This window comes from Orycteropus afer, unplaced genomic scaffold (genome assembly GCF_000298275.1).
Source record: "Orycteropus afer afer isolate SDZICR_OR568_19922 unplaced genomic scaffold, OryAfe1.0 scaffold00182, whole genome shotgun sequence".
NCBI classification, from domain to species: domain Eukaryota; kingdom Metazoa; phylum Chordata; class Mammalia; order Tubulidentata; family Orycteropodidae; genus Orycteropus; species Orycteropus afer.
This window is the reverse complement of record NW_006921769.1, coordinates 5636531-5660103: the sequence shown is the minus strand read 5'-3', so window position 1 is coordinate 5660103 and position 23573 is coordinate 5636531. Positions and strand designations below refer to the sequence as shown.

General features: G+C 40.5%; 1 protein-coding gene and 1 non-coding gene across 2 annotated transcripts in view; both read left to right on the top strand.

Annotated features, from left to right (window-relative positions):
* Positions 1-19011, top strand: part of SLC18B1 (solute carrier family 18 member B1) — a 51157-nt gene extending 32146 nt beyond the window's left edge. Inside the window, exons 7-14 of the mRNA XM_007947399.1 lie at positions 5672-5808; positions 11789-11890; positions 14404-14495; positions 16068-16163; positions 16852-16926; positions 18486-18579; positions 18676-18725; positions 18945-19011. Of these exons, the coding sequence (XP_007945590.1) occupies positions 5672-5808; positions 11789-11890; positions 14404-14495; positions 16068-16163; positions 16852-16926; positions 18486-18579; positions 18676-18725; positions 18945-19011 (713 nt within the window). The remainder of the gene's footprint in view (positions 1-5671; positions 5809-11788; positions 11891-14403; positions 14496-16067; positions 16164-16851; positions 16927-18485; positions 18580-18675; positions 18726-18944) is intronic.
* Positions 17399-17524, top strand: LOC122150610. The gene has a single exon (XR_006163764.1). It is a non-coding gene; the product is annotated as a U6atac minor spliceosomal RNA (small nuclear RNA).
* Positions 19012-23573: the final 4562 nt, after the last annotated feature.

Here is a 23573-nt window from a genome sequence, read left to right as displayed (position 1 = left end):
TGAGCGCAGCCCAGGTGTCCACATCAGGCAGTAGCAGGAGTTACCCTGGCTTCAAAGCTTCATGTCCTGTAAATGTTACAAGACTCAGCACACTTAGTGAGGCACAAAACATGGAGTGTCCATCAGGTATTTATAGTTCATGAGCTTTAGTGACATAGTGCTTAAAATATTTGACTGCTAACCAGAAGGCTGGTGGTTCAAACCCACTGGCCACTCCTTGGAAGAAAAATTGGGCGATCTACTTCTGTAGAGGTTTCTGCCTAAGAAACCCAAAGACGGGTTGCTATAAGTCAAATCAACTCACAGCAGTGAGTTTGGCTTTTTTGGTTTTCTAGTTCCTTCTGTCCCTATGGAATCAGGGGTTATTTTTATCATAAGCAATATTACATAGTAACTCAGTAGGCATTTTATCCTTAGCAGATTACTAGGGCAACAGAGCTGGAGCTTTAATGGGATATCAGATTCCTATGTAGCATATGTTGTACTACCTACCATACCATATAAGGAGAAGGGGTTTGCTAAAAGCCAGTGGCCGCCCAGTCGATGCCATCTTGTGGTGATCCCATGTGTGTCAGTGTAGAATTGTGTTCATAGGGTTTCCAGTAGCTGATCTTTTCGAAGTAGATCGCCAGGCCTTTCTTCTGAGGTACCTCTGGGTAGACTAGAACCTCCAACCTTTTTGTCGGCAGCTGAGCATATTAATACTCAATGATTTAGTTAATGGGAGGCCATAGTGCTTAGAACTTATGTGACAGGTGCTGGACTGGCCTCAATATCTTTGATTCCTGAGGCCTGGCCTGCTGGCCTCATCCTCTCACCTCCCTGCTGTCTGTCTTGCAGCCCCCTCCAACTGCCTCCAACCTAGTTATTTGCTCTTTGTTTCTCTTATTTCTCAATTAAAATTTCCCTGTTATCTTTATCAAACTTAACAGCATTCTAGTTAGTCATCTTGTTATAAACAAATTAGTATGACAAATTTGCTGTTTTTGTACTGAAGGGTCTTTTATTGAGACTGAATGGAAAAAAAATGGTATTTTTTGAAAACATTTAAGTTAATAACAGGGAGCTGTGATAGTGTAGTGGGTAAGGCATTTGCCTGCTAACCATAAGGGTCAAACCCACCAGCTGTTCTGTGGATGTGGAAGAAAGATGAGGTAGTTTGCTTCCATAAAGATCTGCAGCCCTGGAAACCCAGTGGGAGTCACTATGGGTCAGAATCGACTTGATCCAATGAGTTTGGGTTTTTGGTTTAAGTTAATAACAATAAAGCAATAAACACAGATTAAGATGTTGCCTTTAAGGGGTAATTTTAAAATATTATTTTAGGAATATAATTACAACAAATAAATTAGAAAAACAAATTTTCTTTTGTTTTGTCAAAAATGGCAGAATTTTCCTATTCCAGATAATCTCCCTCATTCCTTTCCCTCCTGTTAGACTTGTAGACAATCTGGCTAAGAGTCCATTTTAGTCCCTCACTGTCCCTCATTTTTTAATCTGCCTTGTCACCAACTTTTCTCGTTTCTACTGCTCTAAAGAAATATTTCTGTAATGGTATCTCAAAGTGTCTTATTAAAATTCTTACATTTATGAAATGAGGACTTTTCTGAAAGCTGTTAGGAACTGGTCAAGCTTAGGGCCCCACGATCTGGAATATCTTCTCCTTCCTTTGCCCCCACTCTACCTAACCCCTACTCATCTTTTAAAACTTAATATTTAAACTTAATATTAAGTTTTCTTACTCCGCAGACTAGATGTTGAGGATGTAGCACCACAGTGCTCAGCTTTTTCCTGCCTCTCACATTTCCCTGGTGGTGTAGGGCCTAAGACATTTGATTGCTAACTAGAAGGCTGGTCGTTCAAACCCACCAGCCACTCCTTGAAAGGAAGATTGGACAATCTACTTCCATAGAGATACTGCCCAGGAAGCCCAAGGCGGGGTCACTATGAGTCAAATCGACTCAATGGCAGTGAGTTTGTTACTTTTCCCCCCACATCTTATAGGTGCCTCACTTTTCCCAGATATCCACAGAAGAAAGGCCTGGTGATCTAATTCCAAAAAACTAGCTACTGTAAAAACCCTATGGAGCACATTTCTATTCTGCACATGGGGTGCCCATGAATCAGAATCAACACAACTAGTTAATTATCATCTTGAATGTCCAATTCAAAACTCACACTGAATTATCTCCCTGTGTGCATTACCACACTGAGCCACATGGTGGCAGTTGTCCTATTTCTAAGTACAACTACATGCTGTGTCTGTAGTGGAGCGTGTTGGACTGTGCTCAGATTTGGTTCACAGCTGGCTGATAATTTAGAAAACTACACAAAGTTGTTTTTTTTTTTTTTTTTTTAGTACACAAAGGTTTAACATTTTAACCGTATACCTTGACTAAGTCTAAATGCAGCACTTAAAATAGTTGAACTATAGTTTGTGACTTTTTGTACCTAGCCATAAATAACAACAACAACAAAAAACCATTATTGTCGATTCCAACTCATAGCTATCCTAAAACAGAGTAGAACTGACCCATATGGTTTCCAAGGCTGTAAGCTTTATGGAAACAGACTGTCACATCTTTCTTCCACAGAGTGGCTGGTGAATTTGAACCACAGATCTTTAGGATAGCAGCTGAGCACTTTAACCACTGCACCACCATGCTTCTCCATCTTGCTCATACTTGATCATTATTCAACAAGGATTTATTGAGTAAAATTTTCTGCCGGGTGCTATGGGAGAAATGAGGACATATGAGTGCCGATCTTGACCCTCCAATCTTCCACCTCTATCTTCGGTTTCTAGGGCTGCTACGTAACAAAATACCACACAATGGTGGCTTTAATCAACAGAAATTCTTTGCCTCACAATTCTGGAGCCTGAGAGTATAGATCAGGGTGTTGGTTGTGTTGCTTTCTTCTGATTCTTAAGACAGAACCTGTTCGTGCCTCTTTGACCTTCTGGCGGTGCTTGGCGCTCTTTGGCGGCCACTGCTGTATCACGTGGCATCCTTCCTCTATCCCGCTTCTCTGTGTCTCTTCTTTTTTAGACAGCACTCAGTGGGATTAGAACCCATCCTGCTCTGGTGTGACTTTATATTACCTCAACAGGTAATGTAATCAAACCCTCTACTTCCAAACAAAGTCACGTTCATAGGTACCAGGGATGGGATTTCAACATATCTTTTTTGGGGACAGAATTCAATCCATAACAACATCAAAACTTGGCCAGTATTATCTCTGGCCCAGATCACTGATACAACCCCTACAGGACACTGCAGTAGCCTCCTGGATGGTCTTCCTATATCCATTCTCCACCTGGCAGCAGAGAGATCTCTGACCCACAGGTCAGATTCTCATCCCCTGCTTGAAATCCCTTGTGATTACTCAGACATTTTAGTATATTTTACAAGGTCCTGCTTATTTGATCAATACATACTTTTGCAGTAAGAGCTCTTTCCATTACCCTGGTATCCCCTTCTCTATGCCCCCTCCCCCCATTCTCAGTCCTCCAACTTTTTCTTCTTTCACAAATACAGGACTTATTTCTGAGGCTTTGAATAGGTCATTTCTGGAATAACATGCCTGGATTATTCTTCCTCTCTTCTTTACTTGTTTATCTCAAATTCATCCTTTAGGCCGCAGTTTAGACTAGAAAGCCTTTCCTGTGGAGTACTTCCTTTTTTTTTCTTAAGGTAATCCTTAAATGTGATCAAACAGGGAGCCTCCTACCCCTGTGTAAGCTCTTCCACTCCTTTTTGAAATTTCTCACAAGGACAGTGTGAGTCTGTCTTTACTTTCCAATGTCCTACATCTGGCATTGTGCCTGGCTTAGCAAATATTTTTTTATTAAATGAATTAGTCATCTAACAATGATAAGCAACATAAAATGGAATGTAATTTAGGTGCTAAATTGTGTAGTATAGACTAGAAAGATGTGTATCAGGGTTGTTACGCTTCCACCATATTTATTCGATCTGTATCTGAGTGAGAATCTGAAAAGCTGAAATTCTCCATGAAGAAGAATGCAGCATCAAGATTGGAGGAAGACTCATTAACAACCTGGTATATGCAGATGACATAGCCTTGCTTGCTGAAAGTGAGGATGACTTGAAGCACTTACTGTTGAAGATTAAAGACTACAGTCTTCAGTATGGATTATACCTCAACAGAAAACAAAAATCCTCACAACTGGACAAAAAAGCAACATCATGATACATGGAGAAAATGCTCAGATTGTCAAGGGTTTCATTTTACTTGTTTCCACAACCAACACTCATGCAGTCACCACAAACAATACATTGCATTGGGCAATGTGCTGCAAAAGACCTCTATAAAGTGTTCAAAAGCAAAGGTGTCACTTTGAGGACTAAGGTGTGCCTGACCCAAGCTGTGGTGTTTTCAGTCACCTCATATGCAAGCAAAAGCTGCACAGTGCCTTAGGAAGATCAAAGAATTGATTCCTTTAAATTAAGATATTGGTGAAGAATATTAAATATGCCATGAACTACCAGAAGAACAAACAAATCTATCTTGGAAGAAATACAGACAGAATATTCCTTAGAAGCAAGGATGGTGAGACTTCATCTCACGGACTTTAGGCATATCAGGAGGGACCAGTCCCTGGAGAAGGACACAGATTTGGTAAAGTCGAGGGTCAGCGAAAAAGAGAAAGCCCTTCAGCAAGACGGATTAACACAGTGGCTGCAACGATGGGCTCAAATAGCAACCATTATGAGGATGGCCCAGGAGCGGGCGTGTTGTATACAGTAGCGTTGCCAGGAGTCAGCTGACTCAGTGGCACCTAACAGCAACCACAACAGCATGGACTCAAAATGCAGTAGGAAACCAGAGAAATGTAAATTTTGCAGAAGACTTAGAGCCAGAGCCAGATCTTACAAAGTGAATAGAATTTGGAAAATGGGCGAGGGAAAAATAATACGATATGGCAGGAGGCTTGGAAACAGCCATGACTGATGCTTGAAACCGTGAATATGTTGGGTAGCTATTGGGGGAATGTGGGAAGTAAGGTTGGCACTAACCTGACTTTGAATGTCAAAGGTGGTTACACATCTTTCAGTAACCAAACCAAACCAAACTCACTGCTGTAGAGTTATATCCGACTCATAGTGACCCCTCCTTGGCTTTTCAAGGCAGTATCACTATGGAAGTAGATTGCCCAGCCTTCCGAGAGCACCCCTTTTAATCCAGTGTTTTTGTTTTTTTTGCCAGCAGAAGCAAGTGTGTTGTGTTTTTTGATTAAGTCATGATCTTTGGCTCACAGACAGCTTCTGGTGCCTTGGTACAGCTTTTGGTGATGCCTTTCCTGTGCATGAAATCAAACTTTACATGTTCTCTGCGTCTCCCTTGAGGAAGGCTTTACTTGCTTCTAAATTATAACCTATAACCAAAGACCCTAGCTTCCCTTCACACTCTAACTCTAGTTAGTTCTCTTTAAATTTGAGAAATTAATTTTTAAAAAGTTGAATGTGTGCTCCAGATTTAAATAACATTTGCCAGTGAAGATGATAATACAATTTTAGGCAAAGTTTAGACATGCAAATAGTTTGCTTATGGGATAAAGAAGGTCTTACTTATATTAATTTGGAAAGTTAAGAGATTTTAATTATTAAGATTTTTTTTCCTTCTCTTTCCATTTTTTGCCCCAAAGAGGCTGATCCAGGTGGACACTCATTCTGGAAACTCATCACTTTACCCAAGGTCGCCCTTATAGCCTTTGTCATCAATTCACTCAGTGCGGGTTTTGGCTTCCTTGACCCTACTCTGTCTCTCTTTGTTTTGGAAAAGGTAAGTAGACTAAAGGGCTCCGTGATGTAGCAGGTGGGCATGATTGCATGCTCTCAGGCCCTGATTTGTGGAAGGACCTCTGAGACTGAGGAGAAGGCAGAATGGGAATTATATACCGAGATAGCCCGTGCCTTTGCTCAGAGGCGTCCCTATGAACTAGGGATCTAATTCAGTACAAACGCGAGGGACTTTCTTCTAAGTAGCCAAAACTTTGGCCTCCTTCTTGCTGGTGTGATTGTAGGTCTGGCTCAGCCACCATTTATGCTGCTCCCAATGAGACTTTTCCTCTATTTGTTTGAATTTCAGTGAAGTGTTTGAAGTACTCTATGCCTCATCTAATGGCAGATGTCCTTCATTAATAGATCCATTTACTTTTTAAATACTAGGTATAATCTGATGATTAGTGCTGAAAATAAATATTGGTTTCTAGAAGATTGATGCCATGGAAATTAGTTCTTAGGTATTTTTGAAAAGGATTAGATATAATAAAGTTCATGGCTAAGTCTAGTAGTTAACTATACTGGAAAATTAATAGGTATTTAAGGAATCAAAAATGTACTAACATCAGCCGACACTGACTTTATTTGAGGCACTGTAATTAAAATAGTTACCTACATTTAAAATTCAACCAAATTTCTGATATGGTGGCATCAAATAGTTTCTGAACATTGACTTACCATCTTATATAAGGGCAATTTTTCTTATCATTTTACACTACCCTTTAAAGTCACTAAAGACTTGAAATTAATGTTAGGAATTGTAATGTTAGTGCCTAGCACAAGGTTTAGATAATAATATAATGTTATGCTTAACCTGTGAGCGTCCAGAAGATAGCACATAAGAAAAATGGTGATCCATTTCATTCACGTCATCAACCAGGTATCTCATGTTTGGGCTGTTAAGAAATTAAGTATAAACAATGGAAAAAAGTCTGTTACCAATCTTCAGCAAACACATGTTGATCATGTACGACTTATAAGAAATCTTTAGAAATTTAGATTCCTCACAGTTTTTGAACCCAATTGTTGTTGCCCTTATTCACTAGATCTTATCAGTTACCTTGATCTCATCAGTTGTTTTAATTGGCCGTTTGCTTTACAATCATTGGTTGCCCAGTCTTTTAGATTAGGACTCTTCCCTCCTATCTCCTTCCAGTTGTGAAATCAGAAGAAGACATTTCTGAGATATATATAAATGTTGTTGTTGTTATGTGCCGTCAAGTCGGACCTGACTCATAGTGACCTCTCCTTGGGTTTCCGAGGCAGTATCACTATGGAAGTAGATTGCTCCATCTTCCTTCCGAGGAGTGGCTGGTGGGTTTGAACTGCCAGCCTTCTGGTTAGCAGTCAAGTGCCTTAGCCACTATGCTACCAGAGCTCCTTTTGATTTCTTAGCATCAGTTAATATTTCTCATAAAAACTCTGAAATCACATGTTGTGGTTGTTAGGTGCTGTCAAGTCATTTTCAACTCACAACCCCTGTGTGTGCATTAGAATGAGACCACTCCTCAGCCGTGTGCCATCCTCACAATTCTCGCCATACTTGAGCCCATCACTGCAGCCACTGTGTCAGTCCATCTTGTTGAGGGTGTTCCCCTTTTTCACTGACCCTCTACTTTACCCAATATGATATCCCTCTCCAGGGACTGATCTCTTATGGCAACATGGCCAAAGCCAATGAAGTCTGGCCATTCTTGCTTTTAAGGAGCATTCTGGCTGTATTTCCACCAGGACAGAGTTGTTTGTTCCTCTAGCAGTCCATGCTTATTCTGGTTCTCTAGTGCTGCTCTAACAGAAAATACCACAAGGGTTGGCTTTGATAAACAGGGGTTTATTCTCTTATAGTTTAGGAGGCTAGAAGTCCAAGTTCAAAGTGCCAGCTCTAGGGGCTGGGTGAAGGCCCCTCAACCTTGGGCTTCAGCTCTGCCTCTTGCTCCTGACCCAGTGGAGCTGTAGGCGTCTCTTAACTCAGGCAGCTGCTAGCTGCTGAGGCTGACAAATCCAAGGTCGACAAGTAAAATGGCACAGTCTGAAGATTAGCAAACAACACAGCAGGCCACTAGTTCAAGTCCAAAAAGAGTCCCAAGATTGGCAGACAACATGGCATGCCACTGAAATGAAGACTCGGCCAAATGCAGGATCCGGATGTGTCAAAAAGCTCTTCAGAGACCATTCTCAAAGCTGCTTCTTATCTACTGGAAGCAGACCACAGCCCTAAGGCAGCTACTCAGCTGCTCATAGCAGGATCCACCATGGGGTTGATTACCAGTCTCATTGTGGGGAATCACTGCATCCAGCTGCCCAGCCACTCAAAACCAGGCCCAACTAAGTTGACGTATACTTTCACTACCACAGTGGTACATTCAGTATTCTTTGACAACACCACAATTCAAATGCATCAGTTTTTCTGTGGTCTTCCTTATTCATTGTTCAGTTTTCACATGCATATGAGGTGATTAAAAATACCAGGGTTTGGGTCAAGTGCACAAAGAGTGACAGCTTTGTTCTTAAACACTTTAAAGAGGTCCTTTGGAGCAGATTTGCCCAATGCAATACGTCGTCTGATTTCTTGACTGCTACTTTCGTAGCTGTTGATTGTGGATCCAAGTAAAATGAAATCCTTGACAACTTCCATCTTTTCTCCATTTATCCTGATGTTGCTTATTAGTCTAGTTGTGAGGATTTTTATGTTGAGATGTAATCCATACTTGAGGCTGTAGTCTTTAATCTTCAAATTATATACTCACTCATAAATAAATCTTACAGGTAGAATTTGGAGTCCTGGGTAACACAAATGGTTAAGGGCTTGAAAATTAGCAAAAAGGTTGGTGGTTCAAACACAAAAATATCTATGAACCCAGAGGTGCCTGAGAAGGAAGGACTTCCAGTCTGCTTCCAAAAAAATCACAGCTTTGAAAACCTTGTGGAGTACAGTTCTACTCTGTACACACGGGGTTGCCATGAGTTGGGCAACTCACAACAACAACGTGGGTGTAATAGAGGAAGTTAAGGAAGATGCAAATGAATCAGATACAGAAAGAGATACTGATATGCTGATAATGGTAACAGTATCAAAATTATGTGGTGGTTTTGCTTTTTTGTGTGTGTGATTTGGGTGAAAGTTTACAAAGCAAACAATTTTGTTTCAACAATTCATACATATTTTGTTTCATGTCACTGATTGCAATGCCCTCAATATAACATCACTCACCCTACTTCTTCCCTGTGTTTCTTTTCTCCTCTTCTCCCTCTTTCCCAACCTTTCCTAACTTCTGAACTCTCGTTGAGTAAATACTGTCCCCTTGATCATGAATTGTTGATTGTTGTAATGAATGCCTATTTCCCTAGGGTTATTATTTGCCTTGTTGTTGTTGTTATGTGCTGTGGAGTCAGCCCTGACTCATAGTGAACCCTCCTTGGTTTTCTGAGGCGGTGTCACTATGGAAGTAGATTGCCCAATCTTCCTTCTGAGGAGTGGCTAGTGGGTTTGAACTGCCAGCCTTCTGGTTAGCAGTCAAGTGCCTTAGGCACTATGCTACCAGAGCTCCTATTCACCTTGTACACCTCTCTACTGCTTGCCTGAAATGGAGCTTATGGGGATGAGTTCAGTTCCAAGTCCAAAGGGTGACTAAGGGCCATTGTCTCAGGGGTTCTACCAATCTCTGCCCAACCAGTAAACTAGTCTTTTTTATGATTTTGTGTTTTGTTCCACATTTTTACTTCCAGTTTATCCAGGACCTTCCAAAGTGACCCCTTTCAGAGTTGCTGGTAGTGGTAGCTGAGCATCATCCCGCTCTTCTGATCTGAGGATCATGGAGACTGAGGTTCACATGGTTCTCTGGACCAGTTCTTTCCACGTGTCTTTGATTCTCCTCAATCTTCTTTACCCCAGATAGAGAGAGACCAATAATGGCACTTTAGGTGGCCTCTCACAAGCTTGTAAGACCCTAGTCTCTACTCACCAAAGTAGAACCCAGAACATCTTTGTGGACTTTGTTGTACCAATTGACCTTTATGTCCCTCAAGACTGTGGTTCTGAGCCACGAGGGCCAGCAACTCATTCCTTCAAGGTTTTTTGTTATGGCCAAGGAGTTTTCACAATTGGCACCTGTAGACTCTGCTGTATTTGTGGGCATGTTTGCAGCATACATCAGTATATATGGAGAAATAACCTTTTTCAAATCTATGTATATTCATAGTACAGTCCCATTCTCCTTCCTACACCTATTCACCCTGCATGTCTGTCTATCTTCTCAGAGATTATTTTTATTTTTGTTATTTACCTTTGTTGTCTTTAACTCCTGTACTCCTCCATACATCTTCCTTTACCTTGATCATCTTGTACTGACCGCCCCTTATATTACCTTCTTCTTCACCCGCATTAATAGTGCTTAAGGCATTTGACTGCAGAAGGTTGGTGGTTCAAATCCACCAGCCACTCCGTGGAAAGAAGACTGGACAATCTATTTCTGTAAAGACTTAGCACTTCAGAAACCCAAAGGGGGTCACTATGAGTTGGAATTGATTCAATGGCAGTGAGTTTGTTTTTTTGGTGTTTGGATCCTCTAATTAGTGGTTGTTTTGAGTTAGTGGTTTACCCTTCCCTTTCCTCCCACCCCTGGTAACCAGCAAAGAATATTTCTTTCTCTGTGAAAACTTTTTCTTAACTTTTTATAACAGTGGTCTCAGACAGTATCTGTCCTTCTGTGATTGACTAATTTCACTCAGCATAATGCCCTTTAGGTTCATCCATGTTAAAAGATATTCCACAGATTCAGTGTTATTCTTTAACATTTGTATGGTATTCCATTGCGTGTATGTACTATCGTTTGTTTATCCATTCATCCATGAATGGGCATTTAGGTTGTTTCCATCTTGCCAATGTGAAAAGTGCTGCAATGATTATTGCAATGGGTATGCATATATCCATTCATGTCATGGCTTTCACCTCTGCAGGATATATACCTAGGATTGCTGGATCATAGAGTATCTCTAACTTTTTAAGGACGTGTCATACTGATTTCCAATATGTGGTAGTTTAATAGCCTTTAGAATGTATGCCATCTAATTCTTCAATTCAATATTATATCCACTGAGATACATAGATAGATTTTGAAAAATCAGTGTTTTACACCAGTGACACTCAAAGTGCTGCCTGAGAGCTGTGAGCATCACTGTGGATGGAGCTTGTTAGAAATGCAAATTCTTTTGGCCCATCCCAGACCTTCTGAATCCAAAACTCTGGGGCTAAAGTCTAAGAACCTCTGTTAACAAGCTCTCCAGGTGGTTTGTATGCTCACTAAAGGTTGAAAAAAGAGCTCTGGTGGTACAATGGTTAGGCTGTTGGCTGCTAACCAGAAAGGTGAGTGGTTGGAACACAACTTCAGTGCTTCCACAGGAAAAAAGACCTGATGGTGTACTCTGGGAAAGATGGGAAACCCTGTGGGGCAGCTCTGCCCTGTAGGGTTGTTAGGAGTCAAAGTCTACTTGAGGGGACACAACAACAAAGGTTGAGAAGCACTGGTTTACACATAAACGATTATGACTTAGAGTCACAAAATTACACGTTTAATGTAAATGTACAAAGCAAAGAATCTAGATCTTCTGACCTCTGGTTAGGTTTTTTTTGTTGTTGTTCTTGTTTAATTTTTCACATAAACACCATTTATAAAAGCAAGACAAAAGAGGAAGAATGGTGATTGTTATTAATAGATTCATGGTAAATCACAAGTACTGGAGAAATGGTAGCAAGAAAAATAGATTTCTATGGTGATGGAGAATTTTGGCAATGGATACTGGCAGTCTGCACAATGTGATTGATGTGATTGGTCTCACTGAATTATATGTGTGAAAAAATGTGGAAATGACCAATTGTGTTATCTATACTCTTCTAACAAAAATAGAATGTGAAAAAAATAAAGGTGAATATTTATTTTCAAAATGACTTAACCACATAATTTAATTCAGAATTTCTTTTACAGTTTCATTTGCCAGCTGGATATGTGGGACTAGTATTCCTGGGTTTGGCACTCTCCTATTCTATTTCTTCACCACTGCTTGGTCTACTAAGTGATAAAATGCCAGTATGTATATTTCATTTATATTTAAGAATGGTTTTTATATGTTTAGACCAGTGGTTTTCAACTGTACCTCCAAAACTCTATGGGCCCATTAATTAGAAAGGACATATTATTGGAGTGACTGGGGGTTCTGGGGATTCCTCATCCTGAGGAAATTCACTCTTATAACTGCTTCATTTGGGGAAAGAGGAGTCTTATGCTAAAATGTGCCAAAAAAACTATTGGATTAGACTTTCTAAAGGAAAAAGTACCCTTGATGTAGATTTTAAGGAGAAAAAATGGCATTGATCTTAAAATTAGGACAGAGACTGTTCTGGTTACCTAGTACCGCTCTGACAAGAATATACCACAAACGGGATTCTTGAACAAACAGGAGTTTGTTCTCTTACAGTTTGGAGGCTTTAAGTCCGAGTTCAAAGTGCCAGGCTCTGTGAAAGCCCCTCGACCTTGGGCTTCAGCTCTGCCTCTTGCTCCTGGCCCACTGAAGCTGGAGGCATCTCTTCACTCAGGCAGCTACTGGCTGCTGAGGCTGACAAGTCCAAGGTCGACAAAGAAAATGGCACAGTCCTAATGTTATCAAACCACACAGCAGGCTGTTAATTCGAGTCCTTTGAAAGTCCCAAGGTCAGTAGAGCATGGCAGGCTGCTGAATAACGACTCGGCTACATGCAGGGTTCAAGTGTGCCATAAGCTAGAGACCATTCCCAAAGTTATTTCTTATATACAGGAAGCAGACCACATCCCAAAGGCAGCTACTCAGCTGCTCACAGTAGAGTCCACCATGGAGTTGATTACCTGTCTTATCATGGGGAATAGTCATCCAGCTGGTCAACCACTCAACCAGGCCTAGCCAAGTTGAAACACAAACTTAACCAACTCAAAGATGTTATTAGGGAAATGGATCATGGTGAGAGATTTGCTTTTGGAGGTAACATAGGCTTTCTGTGGGAGTCAAAGGATTGGCCGTGTAAATCTGCATTGATTATCCATAAAACCCATTGCCCTTAAGTCGATTCCAACTCATAATGACCGTGCACAACAGAGGAGAACTGCCCCATAAGGTTTTGAGGCTGTAATCTTTGTAAGCGCAGACCGCCCCATCTTTCTCCCAGAGAAGAGCAGCGAGTGGTCCCACCCACTGACCTTTCAGTCGGCAGCCACGTGCTTAATGACTGCACCACCAGGGCTTCTTTGATATCCCATAAAACCAAACAAAACCCACTGCTACCGTGTCACTTCTGACCCCATGAAAGGATAGAGAAGAACTGCACTGTCAGGGTTTCAAGCCTGTAAATCTTTACAGAAGCAGACTGCCTCATCTTTCTTCCATGGAGCAGATACTGAGTTCAAACCATGGATCTTTTGGTTAGCAGCTGAATGCATTAACCCCTGCACCACCAGAGTGCCTTTGATTATTCCATAGCTACCCTATCTCCTGGGAGCTCTGGTAGCATAGTGCCTAAAACACTTGACTGCTAACCAGAAGGCTGGCGGTTCACACCCACCAGCCACTCCTCGGAAGGAAGATAGGGCAATCTACTTCTGTAGTGATACTGCCTCGGAAACCCAAGGAGGGGTCGCTATGAGTCGGGTGCGACTTGACGGCACATAACAACAATACTATATCCTATATCCATAGCTGTCCTGATAGAAAAGCCTTTCTCTTCTCCTTTAACTAAACCATTAGGTCTCGATGTCTAAATCATTAGATCTGCATGACTAGTATACAGAACTAGTACTGCTAGCCCCATCTCAAACTGTTATGGCTTTGCTGCTTATTTTTCATTCGATTTCCATATACATTTAACAACACCTGAATTTCATGGAGACTGCTTAGTAATTCCATGTGGCCAAAAGTAAATGTCTTAACAGTGTTTGGAAATTGGCTTTAAGACATAGTCATCTATAACTGAGCAGTGACTATACCTCCATGATTTTTAGCCTGCATTCAAATAGTTTAAAAGGAATGATTTTACTAATAATGTGAGTTGTCTAGCAGTTGGACCTACTTGGTAGGTTTCTAATGGGAATTTGGTGTTTAAATTTTAAATAGTTCATCATGTGAAAAATCTGCAATAAATACTCCTCTTTTCTAAGGAGTTCTTCTCCTTTGCTCACTTACCTCTTTTTGTATAGTAGTTAGGAGCTCTGGTGGTATAGTCCTTAAAGCATTTGGCTGCTAACCAAGAGGTTGGCGGTTCAGACCCACTGGCTGCTCTGAGGAAGAAAGATGAAGCAGTCTGCTTCTGTAAACATTTACAGCCTCTGAAACGCAGTGGAGGTCACTGTGAGTCAGAATCTACTCATAGATGGCAGTGAGTGTGATCGTTAATACCACACTGCTCTGTCACTACCTTGGAGTTTACCATCCACTTCTTTTCTCTCAAATGTAGTTTATTTTCTTCAAGGGGTTTTGAATAGCACAGCTTGTGTTCTTTAATGATTTTTTATATTCTTTTGCAAAGGACAGTTGTTATTTTTAAAAATTTCTTTGGGCTCTTGTTTCTCTTTACCAGCATCTGAGGAAATGGTTTCTGGTTTTTGGAAATTTCATCACAGCAGGGTGCTACATGCTCTTAGGACCTGTCCCAGTCTTGTACGTCAAAAGGTAATTTCTTTCCTTTCTCTGTATATTTGGACAAATAGCATTAAGAATTATTTTAAAAAAACTTTGGTGTCACGCTGGTATGGCTTAGTATTGTGAGCCATAATGCTAAATATCACCTTCATTTAGGAGTATATTGAACTGTTTGTGAGACTGACAGTATTGTCCCTTATCAGAAGCCAGCAGTGGTACAAGCAAACAGCAATGCATAAAATCTGAATCAAATGAGAAAGATGCTTATTCTGTGTTTCAATTTCATGTTGGTAGTTTTTTTCCAAAAAACAGCATATGTTGCTACCTACCTTTAGTTGATCATTCTTCATACACACACACACACACACACACACATATTTTTTTTTCCCCTATTCTTCCTCCTCAGTCCCTGAGGCAGGAACCAATTTTTTTTTTTTCTTGATGCTATCCTTTTTTTTTTTTCTTGATGCTATCCTTAGCATGCAGTAGGTGTTTGCTCACTGCCATCAAGTTGATTCTGACTCACAGTGACCCCCTTTGGGTTTCTGAGGCGGTAACTCTTCGTGGAAGTAGATTGCCCCATTTTCCTTCCACAGAGTGGCTGGTGGGTTTGAACCTCCAGCTTTCTGATTAGCAGTCAAATATCTTAGGCACTGAGCCACCAGAGCTCCAGGTGTTCACTAAAGCTTGTTTATTATAATTCATTTACTAGAATAAAGTAAGCTCCTTAGACTTTCTCAGATGCCCCTGGGGTAAAGCATGATATCATGGAAAGAAAAGAGATCTCAGGAGTCATCCAGAGTTAGTAGCTATTGGAACAAATTGCTTAATTTCCAAGAGCCTCCATTTTCTTAGCCACAAAAGGAGTTGATAATAATACTTACATCCAGGGTTGCTGCAAGGACCAAATGTATGTAAAGACATGTAGGTAAAATAACCCCTTTACCTTTTCCTTCCATTCAAATTTTAATCTATTTTTCAATGACTTGAATATCAAGTCCCAATCAATGGAAGGAACAGCATTGGTACTGCCATTTTAACCCATTTGAAAGGATTTTGTTTGGTGAAAAGAAGGAAGGATGTGATTTTCCCTAAAAATATAAGGAACTTAAAGATGCTATAACTGGATAAAATGGGATCAGATGGTAATGAGGACTATAAAGAATATAAAAGTCTTCCTGATTACTGAAAACACACACCCTTGAATGTCGTTATCACATATGTCGCATCAGGGCTGCATATCTGTTAACGTATCAAGAAGAGAACCAGTGCCGGTTGCCACCGAGTGAACTCCAACTCAGTGACAACTTCAGATGTTTCAGAGTAAACTATGCTCCTCAGGGTTTTCAGTGGCTGATTTTTTTGAAGTAGATCACCAGGCCTTTCTTCTGAGAAACATCGGGGTGGATGGACCTCTAAAGCTTGGGCTGGAAGCTCAGCTGTTAACCGTTGGCACCACACAGGGGCTCTCTGAGGAAGAGAGGCCAGTTAGGTAATCAGTGAAACTAACTTCTCTAGGATCCTGCTCTATTTAGCGTTAAGCTTTTATGTTTATTAAAATGCTAATCTTTTTATTTTTCTTCTTTCACAACTCTTCTGCAGTCAGCTCTGGCTGCTGGTGCTGGTATTGGTTATAAACGGCATCTCTGCTGGGATGAGTGTAATTCCGACTTTCCCGGAGATTCTCAGTTGTGCATAGTAAGTTATTTCTGTTACCTAAAGAGCTGTCTTGTGAATAACAGTGAGCATCACAGGCTTTTGAATTTCTCAGTTTTGTAGGGAAGACATTCTAGAAGATATTTTTCCTTCTTCACATTAAATCTTTAGGACTTCATACAATGCAGTCATAGGTAAATACAGTAATAGGTAAAGTGAGCTGTGAATAGATGCTTGGCTTGTCTTATGAATTGGTGTATATAGAATCTTTAAAAACCAAAGCAAAATGGAAAGGCTTCAGCATTGTTCCTGTCTCCTGGAGAAGATCCATGAAGACATGTACAGTGACCAGGTGCCTGTCGTTTGCCCGTCAGTGTTTTGTTTAATACGACATCATGATGAAGAACTTAACAAATTCAGCTTGAGGAGGTAGAGGATCTCTAGCGGGACAGTGTCCAGTGAACCTCGTAGGAAGAAGGCACTGCCTCTGTGAATCTCTATACCTGGATTTGGATCTGTCTTACACATGCAATCAAATTGTTTTTAGAATCAAAGCATAAATACAGTATGACAAGTCCTTGACGTTAGCTGAGCTTTTTATCTTAGAACAGCGTTTCTGCTGTTACCTTTGTCCAAACCACCCCTGCTTTATCTTCATTTATTTATCATACAACATTCTTTTCTTTCACACAGGTTTCCCTTTTAATAATGGAAACATTCTCTTTTACAGTGAAAATGGATTTGAAGAGGGATTGAGTACTTTGGGACTCGTGTCAGGTCTCTTTGGTGCAATGTGGTCAGTTGGGTGAGTGGTTTTGAATTTCATTCATTCAAACCTGCAAAACGGAAAGGACTATTCCCATTTTACAGACAAAAAAACTTGAGGAGCTGAGAGATCAGATGAACTGCCCAGAGAGGTCAGTGAGAGCAGAGCCAGAATTCTAAGCCACACCCTCTGACTCCAAAATCTGTCATTAAACAGTAGTTTTAACATCTAATCAAAATGATCTCTTTTGCATTATCTTAAATGATACTTTTAAGTTCTTTCAGCAGGAACATCTCTCAGATTGATTTACTTATTCATCCATTCACTTATTTTTCACCCTCTACCAGAAAGGAGCTCTGATGGTGTATTGGTTGAGGCATTTGGCTGCTAACCAAAAGGTCAGTGGTTTGAACTCACCATCCACTCTGCAGACGAAAGATGAGGCAGTCTGCTTCCATAAAGATTTACAGCCTTGGAAACCCAAGTCAGAATTGACTTGATGGCAGTGCGTTTGGTTTTTTAAAGGAGAGAAGGTTAGCATGCCCCTTGACAAGAATGGAAGAGGCCCTTGGGCCTTACAACATGCATAAGGTTAAGGCATTGCCACCTACTTTATGGTATCTAACCATGGTTTTAAGGGAGCTCTGGTGGCATAGTGCCTAAGATATTTGACTGCTAACCAGAAAGCTGGTGGTTCAAAGCCACCAGTCGCTCCTCAGAAGGAAGGTTGGTAAATCTACTTCTGGAGAGATACTGCCTCGCAAACCCAAGGAGGGGTCGCTGTGAAGCGGAAATGACTTGACGGCAGTGAGTTAGGTTTTTCCTTTTTTATACTAGAGGGTTAACTGTCTGCTGGCAATGTTGTTGTTGGTAGCCACTGAGTCGATTCTGACTCCGGTGACCCTGTGTGTGCACAGGATTGCAGTCCATAGGGTTTTCAAGCCTGTGACCTTTTGGAAGCAGATCACCAGGCCTGACTTCTGAGGCACCTCTGGATGAGTTCAAACTGCCAACTTTTTGCCTAGTATTCGAGCACTTAACTGTTCTCAACACCCAGAGCCTCCATGCTGGCAATGTTGTATATCTTTAATGAATATGTATTGAATTAAGTTATTTTTAACTGTAAATGCTGAATAGAAGAAACTATTTCATATGTTGTTGTTGTTGTTGTTATGTGCCTATTTCATATAGGGAAGAGTAAAGAGAACAATATAAAGATTCATTTGAAGGCATGTCATCTTTCATATAAGGTACCGATTTCTCAGCAGCAATTATAATTTTAGAATTGTTTTAAAATTTTAAGCTTATTAACAGGTAGAATATTTTCCTTTTGCTTAGACACTGGATTTTTTCTGTAGTACTTATAGTTCCAGTTTAATGAAGACTTATGGTTGAAGAATTATATAGCTTTTAAGAAGTAATTCTTTTTTACCAGGGGTGGGAGGGAAGGGGAGGCAGCACTGGGGGGGAAAAAAAAAAAAAGCATTGACCCATGTCACTTTAGTTTTGTGTATTTTACTGTACATATTTCAATAAAGTATATATTTTTTTCTTTAAAGAAGTAATTCTTTTTTGTGCACTCTTCTTTTCTTTGTTAGTGCTTTTTTAGGACCTACACTGGGTGGATTTCTGTATGAAAAGATTGGTTTTGAATGGGCAGCAGCTATACAAGGTCTGTTACCTCTGACAAGTGTGAGTAATCAGTCTTTTATTTTAATTTTCCTTATATTTGTAGAGAAACTTACCATACAGAATTTACATTAACCGATACCTTTAATTTTGTTAAAGGGTTTAGCAATGGGCCTATATTATCTACTGGAACACTCAAGGGAAGGAAGGTATGATCAGCTCTTGGGTTTTTTTTTTTTTTTTCTCCTACTATGGAAGTAGAAAAAAAAAATGTTAATAGCATCCATTCCTCTAGTCAGCAGATTTCTGGGCACTCACTGTTATCATTTGGCAGACACCTTTGTGTAAATATTTGGGTGGAGATGTAGGTGTTGGGTATTTTTTAAGATGAGAGATACTAAGTTCTTCTCTTCTTTCATTCAATGTAGATCTATACCTCAAGGCGTTCTCACCACAGAGGAGGAGCGAACTGCTCTGTTGCCTAATGAAATCTGACCTTATGAAGCCTGGATCGGTACAGGGTTAGCAGATGGACCCTTTCGATGTTGAGCATCACAGTTGGGTTTTCTTAATCTTTTGCACAAACTCTGTGAATCCTAACTGGTATCATGGAAGTGGCAACACTGGGTATACTTTGGGCTGTACTAGCTGTTGTCTTGAAAAGCTGGTCTGCTGAACCAGCCATATTTGAAACATTAAATATGAGAAGAGCCATTGAAAACCAGCAAAAGTTTGTGTTGTTAAGTGGACACACTTGTCCTTGAAGATGTTGTTCTTGACTCTACTTAGGTCTCCAGCTTGCTTTGTTTACTTTTTATTCTAAGTGCCCTGACTCTCTGAATGTATCATTTTTAAAAAACAGGAAAAGAAGTGGTTTGATTTGATATAAAATGTAAAACCATAACTCAAAATACATAATTAATATCAAATCAATTTTTAAAAGATACATGTTTTCTGTTTCCTGAGTTTTATTTTCTTATTCAAAGGATAAAATTCCTATATGTTATGCAGAAACTCTGTAACATTCCCAGACCCTCAGCTCTTCTAAAAATTCTCTCTGTGTGAAAGGAACAAGAATAGCATTACTTATGGTACAACCACTGTGGAAAACAGTATGGTGCTTCCTTAAAAATTTAGAAATGGAAATACCATTTGATTCAACAATTCCACTGTTATGAATATTTCCTAAATGGGTGAGATCGGGACATCAGTGTACATCCATGTTCTTCGCAGCACTATTCACTGTAGCAAAGAGATGGAAACAACCTAAGTGCCTGTCAGTAGATGAATGGATAACCACACTATGGTACATATGCATAACAGAATACTATGCAACATTAAAGAATAATGAAGAATCCACAAATCACATCATAGTGTGGCTGAACTTGGAGGACATTACACTGAGTGAAATAAGTCAATCATAGAAGGAGAAATACTGTATGAGTCCGTTATTATAAAAAATAAAGGAAAGGTTTACTCAGGGAAGGAAATTTACTTTGTTGGTTACCAGGGATTGGAGGGAAAAGGAGAGAAATTCCTGACTAGTTAAGAGTCACGTGTTGATTTGGGTGAAGGGAAAGGAAATATAACAAAAATGTGTGACCAGCACAATTACAATAAGGAAAAGGAGGATACAGAGAGGTGCACAAAAGGTATAGACAACAGAGCCAAATGCTATTACATACACAATACTGCATTATCAGTAACAACAAGCACTAGTCTACAGTGTTTAGATTTACACATATTTAGATCTACCCATCTACAGGTGGATACATAGACAGGTAAGAAGAGCAGTATGGGTAGATGAACAGGAATATACCCATGACCATAGATAGATTTGGCTGATGATATTCCTACATGTGTATTTGTGCTACAAAAAATATCCATACATTATAGGACTAACGGGACAAGTTTGGGGTAGCTTCTTAGCCACGACAAGCAGCTTGAGGGAGTGAGTTGCCTGGCCTGCAGGCTCAGGATCATGGTCTCAGTGGGCATAAAGCTCAATTGCCACAACTCAGTACATAAAAGTATTGTTCTACATCCTGCTTTGGTGAATAGTGACTGGGGTCTTAATAGCTTGCAAGTGGCCATCTAAATGCAACTATTGGTCTCTCCTAGTACAAAGCAAAGAATTGTGAAGAAAATCAAAGAGGTATGGAAACAATTAGCCCAAGGGACTAATGGACCATGTAAACTTCAGGCTTCATGACCCTGAGACCAGAACTACGTGGTGCCCAGCTGCCAATGCCAACCACTTAGAAGAGGATCAAAATTGGAGATCTTGGATAGAGTGGGAAGAAAAATGTGGAACAAAATTTAAAAACACAATTGCTGGTCAGCTAGAGACTGATGAAACCTCCAAGCCAAGCCAAATACAGGCCTTTGGTTACCCTTTGGGCCTGAAATTAGACTCACTCCCATGGGTTTGCTCTCAGCCAAACAATAGAAAGGCCTATGGGTAGAACACCTACTCACAGGGAGATGCATCCCTTAAAACAGTCAGCATGAGAGATTAGAAGGGCAGCATTTCCATAGGATGCCTGAGACATTTGACTGCTAACCAGAAGGCTGGTGGTTCAAACCCAATAGCCACTCCTTGGAAGGAATATTGGGCAATCTACTTCTGTAGAGATACCACCTTGGAAACCCAAGGCGGGGTCACTATGAGTCAGGACCAACTCGACAGCAGTGGGTTTGGGGTTTTCTTTGTTGGAAAGTTAGATGCAAATGCATAGGTAAGAAGAATACAGGGAAGGAGTAGTCACAGGGAAGAGATGGAAGGAGAGATGTTTATTGTGGGCATTGTAATCAGTGTCATGAAACCAAATGTGAATGAACTGTTGAGCGTAAAATCTCTTTGTAAATTTGCACCCAAGTCACAATAAAAAAAGAAAAAAACTAATAGTATCACTGACAACTTCAATTTTTGTGACATAATTCAGTTATGATCTAGATTTATAAACTTCTTTTGGTATACTATTACTCATTTCCCTTAATGTCTCTGTTTCACTTATACTATCTTTCTTTTCTTTTCTTCTTGGTATATATATGTCCCAGTCTTAAAACTGATGAATGCTTATATATTATGGAATGTGTTTCTTCACTTTCATGTAAAAACTACATCATTTGAAGTGAATGAGTCTCTATTATAAAACTCTATACATCTTCATCCATTTCTATGCTGTGGTCTCACTCACTGCCATCAAGTCAATTCTGACTCGTATTGACCCCCGTTGGGTTTCCAAGGCTGTAAATCTTTGCAAAAGTAGACTACCACATCTTTCTTCTGTGGAGCAGCTGGTGGGTTTAAACCACCGACTTTTGGTTAGCAGCCAAATGGTACCAACCACTGCACTACCAGAGCTCCTAATATGGTGGGTACTCACTGCCTTCGAGTCAGTTTGACTCATAGCAACCCCTCCTTGGGTTTCTGAGGTGGCATCTCTACAGAAGCAGATTGCCCAACCTTCCTTCTGAGGAGTGGCCGGTGGGCTTGAACCATCAGCCTTCTGATTAGCAGTCAAATGCCTTAGGTACTGCACTACCAGAGGCCCTGATACGGTGGGTAGAAATGTTTATTTATTTACTTAAGAATAAATAGTTTATTCAAAATATTTGAATGCCTGGACTAGCACTGTGCTAGGTACTAGAGATTTCGTTATGATCAACATAAACAAAGTCTCTGCCTTGATGTAATTTATATTCCAGTGGAAGAAACAAATGCCCAAATCTCTCATTTTCTTACAGATGCACTATGAAGGGAAAAATATGGTGATGTTATAGAGAACTGGCTTGGGAAGACTAGGATTAGGGAACTAATTTATAAGGCATCTCTCTGGAGGTGGAACTTCTGAGCTGAGATTGGAAGGATGAGAATGAGGCAGTCATTTATTTATTCTGAAATGAGAACAGCCAGCCCACAGCATGTGCAAAAGATCTCGGCCTCATGAAAGATGAGAAGGATGGTGGCCCATGTGACTGGAATCTAGCAAACAGAAGAGGCTTGGGAGGTTGGGAGGTGAGGAGGAGCCAGTGTTCAAATGAGGGATACCAGAATTTGATACATGTTTCAGGAAGTAAACAGTGTCTATATATGCACAGTGGGTGGGAATGGTGACAATATGGAGAGACAATAATGTTTTGGTATAGGGAGATGGCAGTGAATATAGAGATTAAAGGCTATATTTGGAAGTGAAGGAGTCCCTAGGAATGCAAACTTTTAACATTCTCGGCTGCTAACCAAAAGCATGGAGGTTTCAGGTGCCTTGGAGGAAAGCCTTGGAAGTGTACTTCCAAAAAAGCAGCCATTGAAAACCCTATGGAGCACAGTGCTACTCACGCACATGAGATTGCTGTGAGTTGGATTTGACTAGATGGTAACTGTGTTTGTTTCTCCTGTTGTCATTTTGTTTTCCTAGTTTCTTGGCTTGAGGTGGTGGATAACCTTGCTGCTTAGTAAGATGAAGAAAAGCAAAACAAGTTGGAAAGGGGCAACTTAAAACCATGATTGAATGTCATTTCACATCACCAGAATGAAGAAGACATCAAAATGAATGGCAGTACTGAGGGCTGAGGAGGATAGAAAGCCACTGGAATGCTCTTACACTGCTGGTGAGAATGTGAATTGGAACACTGCTTTAGAATACTGGCATTAAGTGCCAGAGTTGAATATAATTTCCTTCTTTCCCCAAACCACTTCACCATCAGACCTCAGAAAGTGGTTATGGTAGTTAAGGTTGTGTCAACTTGGCTGGGACTAGTTTCGAGTGGCTGGGCAGCTGGATGTAGTGATTCCCTGTGATGAGACTGGTAATGAGCTCCATGGTGGAGTCTACTGGAGCAGCTGAGTAGCTGCCTTGGGGGTGTGCTCTGCTTCCAGTATGTAAGAGGAAGCATTGAAAAAGGTCTTTGGAGCTTTTCTGACACGCTTGGACCCTGCATTTGGCCAAGTCCTCATCTCAATGGCCTGCTGTGTTGAGACTGTGTGGACTTGAATTAGTAGCCTGCCATGTTCCTTGTTAATTTTGAGACTGTGCCATTTTACTTGTCGACCT